We start from the raw sequence: 14,265 nt of genomic DNA, 5'->3' as shown, positions 1-14,265 counted from the left end.
TGGACTGACCTTCCCAGGCGTTAAGACTTCTAAAGCTACAGTAATTAAGGCAAGATTAAATACAAGAATTGGCATCAAGATAAGATAAATAAATCAATGGAGCAAAGTCCAAAAATAGACCCATGCATAGGACGACAATTGATTTTCAGCAAAGGTGCAAAGATAATCTGTGAATAAAGGATAGTTTCTTTCTGATATAAAATAGTGGAGGCCACTCTTTTCCAAGGAGTCCTCAAAGATCCAGGCTCCTTTCCAATTTCCTAGTCTGCCTTTTTAAAAAAAATTTATTGTTTTATTTCAGAGAGGAAGGGAGAGGGAGAGTTAGAAACATTAAAGATGAGAGAATAATTGATCGGCTGGCTGCCTCCTGCATACCCCCTACTAGGGATCAAGCCTGCAACAAGGCATGTGCCCTTGACTGGGAATTGAATGCTCAACCACTGAGCCACACCGGCCAGGCATCTGCCATTTCTTATTTGTCCAAGATAAAGCTCCAGCTATCATAGCAGAGAGAAGGCAGCAAGTTGAGGGACTTTTTACCTGATAGTCTCAGTATGTGAAGTGAGAATGAGCTAAGAAACTAGCAAAGATTTAAAGTAGCCATTGTAGGGGGAATAGAGTTGTTTAGTGATGTAGAAGGAACATGGGGTAAGGCTAACTCTACAGGAAGACTGGACACTAGGAGATTGATGGTGGCCCTAATTCACACTCCGTTCTCCCACCACACCCAGACGGGACCTCTGCCCTTGGACACACCATCCCAGCAAGGAAAAGCAATTGTATCTAAAATGTGTTTTTCCACTTCTTTGCCAAGTCCAGTCAAGTAGATGACATTTCCTTACCGGTGCTGAGCACAGATAGATAAGAGTGAAGTTTCAAGAAAATGTCAGGAAGACCTCCCCTGATCAGGAATCCCTGATGACTATAGTAAAAGAATCCAGTTAGACTTGTGGATTCCAAAGAGAAATACAGACCATCATAAAAAGAAAAAAGAAAATGAAGAGAGAATGGGCATCCTCAAACGTCAGCTATCCAAGTCTTGCCCATTCTTTTGAGGACTGGACAATTTTTACTTAGTTGTCAGGCAAAATTCTAGGAGCCAGTCTGATTCGCTTACATCATTCTCAACCTGTCTGGTTTAGCCCTTTATACTCAACTACAGAAGGGGTTATCAACCAGCCTATGGAGGGGCACCCTTGTGACTGGTATCTTAATCCACTGTAACAAGCCAGGGGCCAGTCAGGAGACAAAAAACAGTAATTGGAACAGGGAAACTTTGATGTAAAGAATTACTAATCAGTAACAGAGGATTAATTACTAAGGGTAAAGAGAATGCCTAAGTGTCGGGGTCCTGCCCCAGCAGGTCCAGGGGTTCCCAAAGGTGTGGACGTAGTCGGCGAAGAAGGAATGACACGGAGACAGCGTTCAGTTGATCAGCAGAGCCAGGTTCTCTTTTTATTGTCCTGTTACATCTGTATTTATACCATTTGATCCTCTAAGCATGCCTCTATAATCACATTATGGTATGCTTTGGGTAACCTTCTAAAGTTCCTTGTTTCATTTCCATAGTTTCTTTTCAGACCTTTGCCAAAAATCCTGTCTCTATCTAGTTCTGTTGATTTTAATCTTGTCTAGGTTAATCTCTGTGTTCCATTATAAGGGCTATTCCAAGGTCACTATTCTACTGCTCTACTGATAAACTACAAGGAAGTGACTGAAGGAGATTATCCTACCCAGTAAAGGTTATGTCCTCCCAGCCCCGCTGCTTGCCTTCCCTGGGACTGCCCTGTGTCAGTGGGTCTCCAGGGGTATAGGCTTTGGTGCTTTCCCTGGTGGGCAGACCCCTGGGGATGTGGGCCCAACAAGTCCCAAATTTATTGCCAACAGTCTTAGTCCAAGTTCTTCATAAGTAGTACATGGTATTTCTGTAACACTAGGGGGTTTTACTGATTTATTCTCTTCCTTAGTCCTGTTCATCCCTAACTCCAGGGAAAAATCCCCACCTGGGGATTTCTCAGGGAGGTGGTTCTGGTTATGACACATAGCGCTAAAAAAGGGGGAGCAAACATATTAAGAACAGTATGCCGTATTCGCCAGGTCCCTTGAAACATATGCTGTGCAGATGTTTCTTCCCTGCAGGGACTGTGTCAAGCAACAAGGATGGACCGGCCTCCGGGACCTTAGAATACAGGAATAGTGGCTACAGGAGCAGCCACCACCTCTAGGCCGAGGACCCGAGGAGGAACAACTTTGGAAGAGATTCCCTCGAGAGACTCCCATGCAGACTTTGTTGGAGAGGGCATGGCGGTGACCCACTCTTTACTGAGGTGCTGGAGTGTGGGGCTAGAGAGGAAGGGGTGTCAACAAAACTCCTTAGGAGGCCACCCACAGGGGTGCCATTGAACTTACTAGGAAGCACCAGAAAGACTTGCTGGGAAACGGCCTCCCGTGAGGCGCCACTGGACAGGCCAAGGTCCTATGCACTTCAGAATTAGAAAGCCTCACCAGAACCTGGCAGCAGTTTGCTTCTGCATCCTCTACTGACAGTGCGATACTGTGCCAGCAGGCAAGAGAAATAGTAAGGGCTCAGCTCCAGCAGCACAATGTAGAGTAATGAAGGTGGACTTGGGAGCGGAGGCCAGTGGTTTACCTTGAATAGGTATAACTCATGTTTGCAATAGGTTAAGACACCCGGCCCCACACCCCCACCCAACCTGAACACTTCGCCAGTGCATTACATTACGGATCATGATTATGTCAAAGATATGTAATCTCAACAATCAAAGTTGAGGAATAGAACAACGGGTTTGAAGTCAGCTATGATGTTGGTATTTTTTTCAGTTGATTGTATTCACGCTGTCATGTTCCCACAGTAACAAATGTTGACAGCCAGTGATCCTAAAATGAAAAACACCTCTTCAGAAGGCAAAGAGCTGGTGGCTCTTAGAATGGAATGGAGGGATTTCAGAGGCCAAAACTGCTGGGGAAAAATGTTTCCTTCCCCATAAAATCAGCTCCACTGAAGAAGTCCTGTGATTGGGTCAGTCATTCAAGGAGGAATTCAGAAGTTACGACCGAATCAGATTGGACCTAAACCAAGTTTAAGCTCATCAGTTGGCCAATGTAACCAGGGAACTGGTCAGAGTATAGTCAAGATCACACATTGGAATCAGTTTAAAAAAAACTTACAATCTGCCAATGTCTGGGTCTCATCTCAATGTTCAAATCAACTACTCATATTCACAAAGGAAACTCTTTTGCAGAAGGGAAATAAGTGAATACTATTATCTTTTTGTTCTAATTTCATTTTTAAACTCCCCTCACCCCCTCCCCCAAACCCAAACTTTTATTGTCTTGCAATTCTCCCAGTAACTTGCTATTCATTCCTAACTAATGGACACCTAATCATAGGTTGGTAAAAATCAGTAAGTAGCATAAAAGCCCAAGTTTAGTCCCTTTTGAAATTCTGTGCAAATTTGAGCCCTTTTGTTTTACATAGTTTTGATTTGTTGCTTCATCTCATGCTTTCATTGGTTGCTGCTTGTAAGTCCCTGACCAGGAATCAAACCCCAACCGTGGCCTATCAGGACAACACCCTAACCAACTGAGCTATCCAGCCAGGGCGAGCCCTTTTATTTTTCTAGACATGATCTGTAGCTTTCATTAGATTCCTAAGAAGGGACCCATAACTCAAAGGTTAAGAACTAAGTAACTAAATTTAAGATTAGTTGAGCATTTATATGGACATTTTCCATTAAAATCTCAAGATTGATACTAAACTAGCCCATGCATATTATTTAATTATAAACTGAACATTAGAAAACAGATGAAAAGTATGATAAATGTAAGTGTGAAACCATTTCAGTAAGTTGAGAAAACTGGATGGAGGCTGCTAGTTATATTAAACTCTATCAAAAACTTTCCCAAGTTTTCTTGTGTCGGAAGAATTAATCCTGAATATACTCGATATTAACTAGTATTATGGCATGTTCTATCAAAATGTTCCTTAAAAGCAAACTTAACTTTAAATGTCACAGGAAATCAAATGCAGCTTGATAGAAATTTTCACCTCCATTTGAAGTAAATCCTTTTCACATTTTACTTAAAATTCACCACTGAATTAACATTTCAGGTAGAACTATATTCCAAGAAGTAGCACCTTTAATTTGGGTATACCAAAAATATTTTCCATGTGATATATCTACTGCTTTTCATTACTCAAGAGTAGTCTTCTAATTTGTGTCGTGTCAACTCGATCTCTAAAATTTAAGATGACAATCTTCTCTTCAAAAAAAAAAAAAAAAAAGGCATAGCATTTTCATAGAGAAATTTCTTCATTTAATGAGATTTTTCTGGAGTTAGGTAGGTACAAATGTTAAGCCCACATATAAAGGGCTGGCTCTTCAAATATACTTGTTTGCTCCATTTAACAATTTTGCCAGGTGGCTTCTGAGTGCCCATCAGTTGGCCAATAAAAGGCGAGATCAAATAAATGTTAACACGATATGATTTCAGGAACACTCATGTTAGTCCTGGCACTGACTGAACAAATCACTTTGAGCTTGTTTCTCTGCTCTAAAGAAAAATTAAATGAGTCAACTTATAAAAATTTTTTTAAGTCCAATTATGTAATCCAAGTACAAAGTACCTCGATAAGCACCTTTGATATGAAACTGAGTAATCACCCAATCCAAAGAACAATCCAGTAATACAACACCCTTGAACAAAGGGAACTGCCATTAAGAACTCTAGTAAGGATTACAGAGTATTGACCTATGTCCAATTCTACCTCTACACAGTGTGACTCTACCAACATTTCACCCATTTCCACAAAAATACTTTTTAAAAGATATCAACACATAGGGGAAAAGTCAACACCCAGGAAAAAGGATTTAATCCAGTATTTATTCCACACTCATGATCCTTCTCTGTAATCAGAATACAAGTCATAAGAACAATCTATCAAATAATTTGCCAATAATCTTAAATAATGCAGCATAGCATTACTTTTAATACTTCTCTGTTCTACATTAAGTTTAAAAACTCAAACAGCAATCTTCATTATCAATAAAAAAGTTTTGAATTTTAAAAAAAGGACACTATATCAAGCTGTTTTATAATTTAAGTATTTTCCATTTATAAAAATGCTTTGGAAGCTTGAGGCTTGAATCTAGTTCTCTACTCATCTGCCCCACCCTCTCCCAAATTCATGTTAGTATAGGGTTGCTGCAAGAATGCTGGGCTTTAGACATTTTTTTCCCTTTAATATAGTACTTTAAAATCTGAGAAATTAAAAAAAGATACATGTCATGTATTTTTTCAATTAAAAAAACTACGTGAATAAATTTTAGGCATACTAACAGTGTCCCTTTGAGGTAGAATGCTAAAAGGACTTTTGATCACATCACAGCCTAATTTAAACCTCTGTATCAGAAACTACTCATAAATTCTCTCTAAAGTTAACTGTGGAGAATATTAAGTATAACATATTAACAAGAGTCTTCCAAGATAATATACAGTGGACAAGAATGTTAATCCTACAACTGCTGCCTTCATGTACATCGAAAGCATTTTCCTATAACAAACATCCAAGATCCATTGTCAAAGTCTTTAGCATTCTATTACGAAAAGCACAGCCATGCTAAACTTCAGTACACAAACCATAATCCCACACCTACAAACAAAAATAGAATTAGTGGCAGTTTATTGCCTTATACAAATTTAACCAACATGGCAACCATGCCAAAGAAATTAAGACATTTTCAGGACATATGTACAGACTGTACATTTCAAAAACTAAACAGTAAAAATGCAAGAACAATCTGTGCATCATGTATCAAACTCAACAATTGGGTGAAAACATCAATGCAATAAATGGGATTACAAAGGCACTTCCCTACACAAAAGAGGAAATGAAAATGCAGCCTACGGGAGCTTGAAGAGTACGCACTACCGCAACAATCTCAACTCGGGAGGGGAAAAAGCAGATTTAATCAAAGATTTATAGGATTCAATGTGATCCACTTTCACAAAGCATGTTCACACAGTCTCGTCTTTGTTTTTTTGTGGATTTTCTTGGCTCTCTGGTTCTGCGCTTTGGCTCCTTCGCTGATCGTGTCTGTCAGACTGGTCCTTGCTATCACTGTGATCCCGTTTGTGGGCACGTTCTTTGCTGCCGCTACGCTTTCTAGATTTATCTTTGCTGGGGCTCCGCTCCCGTTTTCTTTTTTCAGCACTGTCAGTTCTTCCTTGACTGCCACTCCGACTTCGTTTATTTGACTTCTCCTTGCTTTCGCTCTTGTGCTTACTGGATTTCTCCTTGCTCCTGCTTCTACTCCGTTTCCCTGCATTCCTACTTCTACTCCTACTTCTATGCTTCCTTTCTCTGCTTCTACTTCTACTGTGTTTTTTCTCTTTTTTGGAATCTTTTTTGTCGTCCCTGTGCCGCCTATCATCTTTGTCTTCTTTATGTTTTTTTTCTTCCACCTCGCCCCTACTTCTCCGCTCCTTGGACCGTTCTCTTGATCTCTCTCGCTCTTTTTCTCGGTCATTACCTCTTTCCTTGTCATAGTCACGATCGCGCCTTCTACCCCTCTCATTTTCTTTTTCTCTTTCTCGATCCCTGTCCCTTCTGTCTCCTTTCCTATCACGACTCCGACTCCGACTTCTATGCCTTTCCCTACTCCTGCTATGCCTGCGATCTAAGCCCCGATCAATACTCCGGGATCTTCGCCTTTCTTTCTCTCTTTCTTTGGCTTCACGCTCTAGACGCTGGCGTTCTTTCTCTCTTTCTAATTCTCGATCAAAACTAGAACACCCATGGCCCTCCCGATGATGGCTTCGACTTCTTGATCTTCTTGGGGACCTCCGTGGGCTTAGTGATCTCCTTGGAGACCTAATATTTAAGAAAGAGGGAGGAGAGAAAAAAATCTGAATTAAACATATTATAAAAAATTTAACGTACACCAGTGTTATTAATTTAAATCCCTAGCTTACATGAACTTATCAAGAATGATTAGCCCTAACCGGTTTGGCTCAGTGGATAGAGCGTCAGCCTGCGGACTCAAGGGTCCTAGGTTCGATTCCGGTCAAGAGCAAGTACCTTGGTTGCGGGCACATCCCCAGTAGGGAGTGTGCAGGAGGCAGCTGATCGATGTTTCTCTCTCATCGATGTTTCTAACTCTCTATCCCTCTCTCTTCCTCTCTGAAAAAATCAGTAAAATATATTTTAAAAAAAGAATGATTAAAGCAAAAAACTTGCTTGGTCACATTTACAGATACATGATTTTGCTGAAGATGGCATGAAAGGCAGAAAATGACCTTTCGGGAGGAAAAGTGACAAACTCATAAAATGAACACTATAAAACAGAACTTGCCCACTGGTTTCAAGGACCTTCGTATAAACCATGTTTTAAAATAAGCTTAATTCAAGAGTTAATTACCTTGAACGCCTGCGTTCAACATGTCTGTCTATTTCCTCAGTGCCCTCCTTCCCATCTTTCTTGATTTTCCTCGGCCGGGTTTTAATCTGTTGATCGATATTCTTCTGAACTGGAACTGGAATTCTTGGAAACAAGGTAGAAAACCACTCCAGTTTTGTGAGAAAAGACCGCAGCATTTCTCCAATGGTCATTACACAGCCTCCGCCAGCCTTCACATCTAGGTCCTACAGAAACACAAAAGATACCCTAGCCGTCAAAAAAAATTATTTCAACATGTTCATAAATACTATTAAAAAATTACCATCTTTGGAATCTCAAATACAAAAAAAAAATTCTAACAGGACAATTTCAATGTGTACCCTTCTATTCTGGTAATGAATGATAGAGAAATACTCGGGCTTAGTGTGTGCATGCAGGTACGAACAAAGCCTGCAGCCTCCTGGGCAGAGAGAGAACGGAGCTCAGTAAGAACATGAAACAGTCCCTTACATTACTTAGCTATGTGGAATAATCAACTTAAAATTGCATTCCACATACCTTCTAAGTATACATTGCTTCTGTGGAAATGTTTGCACACATCATTCCTAGTGCTGTGACCTAGCTACATATGAACTATTCAGACAGGTCCTGTCTAAAGACTATTTTTCGACAGCCCTAATATAAAATGAAGCCCTAGTCAAACTGGAAGCAATAGCAAACCAACTGCCATGAAGCAGTGAGGTTTCTAATTTAGTCATGTAGAAAATAAATAAATGAACAAATAATTGGAAACGCATAATCCATGATGACCATTGTCTCTGAAAAGGGTCATTACCGCATGAAGGCCTTCTTGCTATGCCCTCTCACAGCTCAGGACATGTTAGTCAGCTATTGTCAGTCCCAAACCTATAGTGCAAGCACACAAGGAAAGTGAGATTTGTTATCTAAACAGGAAAACAAGAGCTACAGGTAAAACTGCTTGCACTCACACACATTTAAGTGTTCAGATATACAGTATTTCCAAATATAATCGCTGCAGATATCTAAGGAAGAAAACAATAAGTTAGCTTATATAGAGATCCTCAGATTTGTAAACACAATAAAAAAAGATTACACAGAAAAATTCAGAAACATACCTAATATAATACCAATTATGAAAAGGCACATGCTTTTTAAACATAAGTGTTTCAGCCTAAAAAAATCTCATCTAAAAAGACAAATAGTTTAAAGATTGTGGTTTATCACCTAACACACACCTTTTGCTTCTTCTGAGATACTGAACCACACCGTAAACAGGCCTCAAAAAAATGCAGGTAAAATTTTTCCATGTTTCTATGAGAGAATTTTTTAGGTGTGTATAACAACACTAGAAAGATTTCTATTACACCTATCCTTTAATTTAACAAATTTTTTAGCTAACCCATAAAAACAGGACCACTGACTTGTCCTGGCCTATGCTCTCTCTGCTCCCCTCTGCTCAGCTGTGACAGGGAAGTCTGGCAGGACACACAGCAACCTCCCTCTCAGTTTAGGAGGGCTTTCCTGAGTATAGGCTGGATCTTAAAGGCACGAGGACAATTAAAAAAATATATACTGCCCTAGCCGGTTTGGCTCGGTGGGTGGATAGTGTGTCGGCCTGCGGACTGAAGGGTCCCAGGTTCGATTCTGGTCAAGGGCACATGCCTGGGTTGTGGGCTGGATCCCCAGTGGGGGGCGCATGCAGGAGGCAGCCAATCAATGATTCTCTTATCATTGATGTTTCTATCTCTCTCTCCCTCTTCCTTCCTCTCTGAAATCAATAAAAATATTTAAAATATATATATATACTAATAATCAAATAAAATAAAAAGGACTACTAAAACATAAAGCAGTGGTAAGGGTAGATATGTGAACAATAAAGCTTTGTTAAGTCTACTTTGAACTCTTAGGCTTCACTATGTAAGCATATTAATAAAACATTTATGATTTAAATCTGACAAAGTTCCCCAAAGTAACTTTTTTCATATGTAACAAGCTCAGTTTTGTTAAGCTTGAATGGTAAACTAGATTTATAATGAAAACAAAACCTGAAATAATTTTTTAAAAAGGTTACTAGCTTTGTAAGTATGTATAGTATATATAACAGGAGTCAGAAAGCTAGAACTGAAATATTTTGGTCACCTTGAACAAGTCATCTTAAATCTTAACTCTTGGCCTACTTAAGTTTCACCCAGCTTTACACTTCTGCGCTTCTATGCAAGTGGGAACATTAATATTTGGAAGTTAGAAGGTAAGAACTAAAAAGTTTCAGGGGAGAAAAGCTATCATTAGTATTCTACTAGCATGTCTTATCACTTTAATCTTGAGCATGGTCCACCTTAAAAAATCACTATCGACTGTTCAAGTCAAGATCAATACCAGAAACATAATTAGAAAGAGAAAAGTCTTAATAATTATCAAAGAACATTTAAACTTAAAAATGAATAAAAGTTAAGAAAAATTAACCTATTATATATAAAAAGCCACGTCTCAGTAAAAGGACATTAATTCCTAAAGTATTTGAGTGAATAAATTTAACCACAGAAAATTCCAGAAGGCATTAAACCTCCAATAAATAAAAGATTAAAAACATGAGTATAATCAGAAAAAGAAACTAATTATTACCCTTGTTGACATACCTCTTCGTCATCAAGGAAGGACTCAAACCAATCCCATAGGTCTGTAGGGGGCTGTGTGTACCTAGAATTACAAAAGACAGATTAGGCTCACGTGAATAAAAATGAGATACTTATGAAAATGTAGATAAATACATGTTTACCTTATGTACATAAATCCGAGGGCTCTAATATACGGAGAGTCTGTGTGGGTTATGAGACCCATCACTTGCTTTCGAGTTAACTTCAGAGTAAATAATTTGTATAACAGGCAAAAAGCTGTAGAAACAATTCCTCCTGTTCCAACACCTCGAACCTTTTAGGGAAAGAGTTAAAAAAAAAAAAGGGAGTAAAATAATTAACGGAGTTACTTAACACCAACTGATTAATCCTGATAGGTATTATTAACAAGATATAATCCAGAACTAAGAATGGAGCATTAAAAAAGTAACTTCTAATTCCATTCATAGGACACTTGAATTTAGAGTAAAAAAATAAACAAAACAAAAAACCCAAACTTCTAAGATTTGCTAATTATCATTTGAGCGTGTAACTGACATAAGTATAAACCTAGTTCTAAGCCACAGAAAAACTGAAAAATGCACGTACTTCTACTTACCCCTCCGCACATCCCTGTTTGGCCCGCTGTCTTCCTGCTTCCTTTCTCCCATGGTTCAACATGTGTGACCTGAAAATAGAAAAGAGGAACACAACAAACATTCACACTTCAAATTTTTTACATGTATGATTAAAATATACCCAATTCAGTAAGAGAGCAGCTCTTCCAAAAGTCTGGAATTGGGTATTTTGACATGATGTACATATTTTGTTTACACATGTTAAGCATGTAAACCAACTTTAAAAAACTGCTTTGATAATAACAGAGGGCATCAATAAGCTACTAGGGTTTAACAAAACCACAGCTTTACAGAGTAGAAATCCCATTAGCTCTGTAGAGAGCTGGTGCACGTGGAGCCAAACATTGCCAGTCTCATATACTTGTAAAAGTTATTTGACACACCAACTTTATAGCTTTTTATGAGTTGCTTAAAAAAAATAAAAATTATGGATGTAAACACCTACTTAAAGCAAAAAGTATTAATGATTAAGTATTTATTTCAAAAAATCTTTAAAATACCCTTAATAGTTCAACTTTATGGTGATATTAAAATAAAGAAAAATGACTTGAAGAAAGTATGCTAGAACAGTAACAGAAGTTATTTCTGATGCAAAATTTTGGAATTTTATTCGTTTTTAAAATATGATCAGACATTACATTCATTCCTAATTAAAGATAAAATTACAGCCACACCTACAGAGAACCTTCTTGCTGGTCAGTGTATAATTTATTTTCAACCTAATTATGTGAACCAATTCAATTGAATAAATGTGATTAGTCATTACACTAAGTACACCCAAAGATTCAGTATCATCTTTGCTAAGGTGGGCACCCTATAAAAACCACATATTTTACCTAAAAGATAGCAAAGAAAGATTAGTAGTTCTACAAAAGATAGAATTCAAGAAGGCCCTTTAGGAAGGTAAGACCTACTGTTTCTTAAAGGCAAAGGAAAACCCTGTTCTTTCACTATGTATTTCTAAAACTATTTCCACCCATATTAGTTACATTTTAGCCTCTCAGTGGCTTCTGACAGAAAAGCAGGCATGTAAATGTGAAGTACTACACTATTTTGCTCAGCTGGCTCTTGCCCTTCACTGTTTCATCTACTTCCCCCAGCTTGTGGCATAAAAGATGTTTCAATTCCTTAAAGGCTAGCCAAAGCGTGGAGGCAATACAAAACAGACTTACAAAATTGTAAGCCTACACATTTCCATGATCATTTGATCTAAGATCTTGATAAGAAAGTGTGGGGCTTTAGTTTTATAACTGAATTTAAATAACTTCTAGTAGAATCTTGACGTTTCAAAACACAGTATTTGAAAACAAGCTCTTTTTCTACCACATTAACACTTGTCTGACATTAAACAGAACCTGCCACAAGAAGAGCAGGAACCCAATTTTCAACAGTTTGAAGTTTACTAGTAAATAAAGCTAAGGGTTGAATATTCACAACACTGTATCCATGCTGAAAAAGACCTTACCTTTAAAAAAAACCTAGTTGATAGTATTACAATACTCTCTCTCACAAAAGGATATCAAAATTCCAGGGCACTTTTTATACCCACAGTTAAACTGTATTCTCAAGATGATTTTTCTATCGAAAGCGAATGATTAAAAAGAAGCCTTCAATAACCTAATCACTTAAATGGAAAAAAGGTGGACAGAATAGCGAATTAAAATTTTAACTTGTATTAACACCTCTACAGATACGTTCAGCTCACAGAAAATACTTCCTGTGGTCTGTCAAATGTTTTAAGAGTCAATACAGACAAAACAGATTGCATTATATTAGATGCTCTAGCGAAAATACTCAAAGATTGTCAAGGCTATTACAAATACTCTTTAAAATATAACCTTAGGAGGCCCGGAAGATTTTTTTTTTTTTTTCAAGCTACATCATTTGCAGGTGCCTGGAGAAAGCCTATCTAAGCTGGTAAAGAAAAGACCAAAACCAATGGCCAAAATAATCTAATTAGCCGTCCACTTAACCCAGGGAAATGCATTTATGGCGATTGAGCATGATTAATAGTGCATACCTCTACCTGCGACCCTGGGCTGCTCCGAGCCTCGCTGCAAGACTGAGTCAATCCTGCTAACGAAACAAGAACTGAGACAAGAGTGCAGTGAGGCGGCGCCAGGCGAGCTCCCCAGCGCAGCCAAGCCAGCACCGACCCTGCCGCAGAAGCCCAGGGCCCAGAGACCGCTAACGAGCCCAACGCACAGGGAGCCGAGACCACTCCCGCCTGCCTTCCTGCTGGGAACACTTCCAGGCCTTCCGTCCTCCTCTCGCACCGGCACCTCTCCCGCCGCCCGCCTCCCGCCCCCCGCCCCGGCCATTTCCCTGTCTGGACAGTAAATACCAACAACACGAGGCCAACACTGAAGTCAATACACGCCCTTGGCTCGGGGTGAGCGGGAGAAGCACCAACAAGTTGGCGCCGAGCAGATCCACCATCAAAAGGAATAGTTTTAAAGCTGCGAACCGGAGAGGCGTCCGTTGCTGTTTCCTGCTCTCTCCCCCGATCCGTCTCGTCCAACTCCCCCCAGGGTGGGCAGGAGGCGCGGGGAGTGGAGGGGGACGCGAGGTCAACAGCGGCGGCCTCTCCCGGCCCCAAACATCCGAGAAGGAAATGAGGGCGGCCCCCGTCTGACCCCTCCCTGGCCGACTCCTAGCCACCGGTTCCCCCCCAGCCCATCCCCTCCCCCGACCCCCACATCTTCAGACCTCGGGGGCCGCCTCCGCCCGCTTCCTCCGTCCGTCCTTCTCCGAACTCAGCCCCGGCCCGGGCCTAGACGCTGCGTACCTTGTAGAAGATCTCGTCCACCACCTCGTGGTAGGTCTTGAGCTCGTAGAGCTGCACTTTGAAGTAAGGCGACGACAGGATGTTGGTCAAGATCATGGGGTTGAGGTTCATCGTCTTCTCGTTGCCCCACAGCGGCAGCACGTTGCCCTGCTTGCCCGACACCGCCGGCTTGGTGGCCCCGCCGCCGCCGCACGGCGGCTGCTGCTGGGCCGCGGCCGCGGCCGCCTGGTGCTGCGGCTGCGAGTTGCCCGTCAGCGCGGGGCTGTTGTTAGCCATGTTGAGGCGGAAGGAAGGAGGGAGGGACAAGGGGGGGGGAGGGGACCAAGCTCGCTCGCTCTTCGGGACAACGGTCCGGGACCCTACTCCATGGAACGCCGTCGGGAGAGGGGGCCGCCTCGCTGTGCCCCGGCCGGGTGACGGGAGGGGCGACGAGGACGCCGACAAATGGGCTCCGGGTCGTCGAGAGCAGAGACGCCGAGACGCGGGCCGCGAGAACTCCCGGCGGAAGACGAGCCGGCGGCCGGGGAGCACGATCTCTTCCGCCAACTGCCCCTGGGAACAAGATGGCGGGTGGGCGGATGTGACGCCACAGGCCCCAGAGTTCCAAGCTTCGCCGGCAGCCAATCAGAGGCTTCCTGGTGGGGTGGGCGGGCCAGGCCTCTCCCGGCTTCCGCCGCACGTTCGCTGCGCGCTCCAGTCTCTGAGGGCGCCTCCTGTTCCCGACTCTCGCGTTTCCTCTGGGAATTGGGGAGCCAGCCCGAGGGCGGCTTTGCGGGTCCGGTTCG

The 14,265-nt window shown here is 41.3% G+C and overlaps 1 protein-coding gene and 1 non-coding gene across 2 annotated transcripts; one reads left to right on the top strand and one right to left on the bottom strand.

Annotated features, from left to right (window-relative positions):
* Window positions 1-1,424: 1,424 nt before the first annotated feature.
* PRPF38B (pre-mRNA processing factor 38B) lies at window positions 1,425-14,029 on the bottom strand. Its single transcript, XM_070397026.1, has 6 exons — window positions 13,481-14,029; window positions 10,674-10,742; window positions 10,219-10,370; window positions 10,079-10,139; window positions 7,443-7,666; window positions 1,425-6,895 (listed from the first exon to the last, which is right to left on the bottom strand). The coding sequence occupies exons 1-6, from the start codon at window positions 13,754-13,756 to the stop codon at window positions 6,040-6,042; spliced, it is 1,638 nt and encodes a 545-aa protein (XP_070253127.1). The 5' UTR covers window positions 13,757-14,029; the 3' UTR covers window positions 1,425-6,039.
* Window positions 8,864-9,000, top strand: LOC138996503 (small Cajal body-specific RNA 11). The gene has a single exon (XR_011468790.1). It is a non-coding gene; the product is annotated as a small Cajal body-specific RNA 11 (non-coding RNA).
* Window positions 14,030-14,265: the final 236 nt, after the last annotated feature.

This window comes from Myotis yumanensis, unplaced genomic scaffold (assembly GCF_028538775.1).
Source record: "Myotis yumanensis isolate MYYU_CA2020_CCGP unplaced genomic scaffold, mMyoYum1.0.hap1 SCAF_17, whole genome shotgun sequence".
NCBI lineage: Eukaryota > Metazoa > Chordata > Mammalia > Chiroptera > Vespertilionidae > Myotis > Myotis yumanensis.
This window is presented reverse-complemented; position numbering and strand designations above follow the sequence as displayed.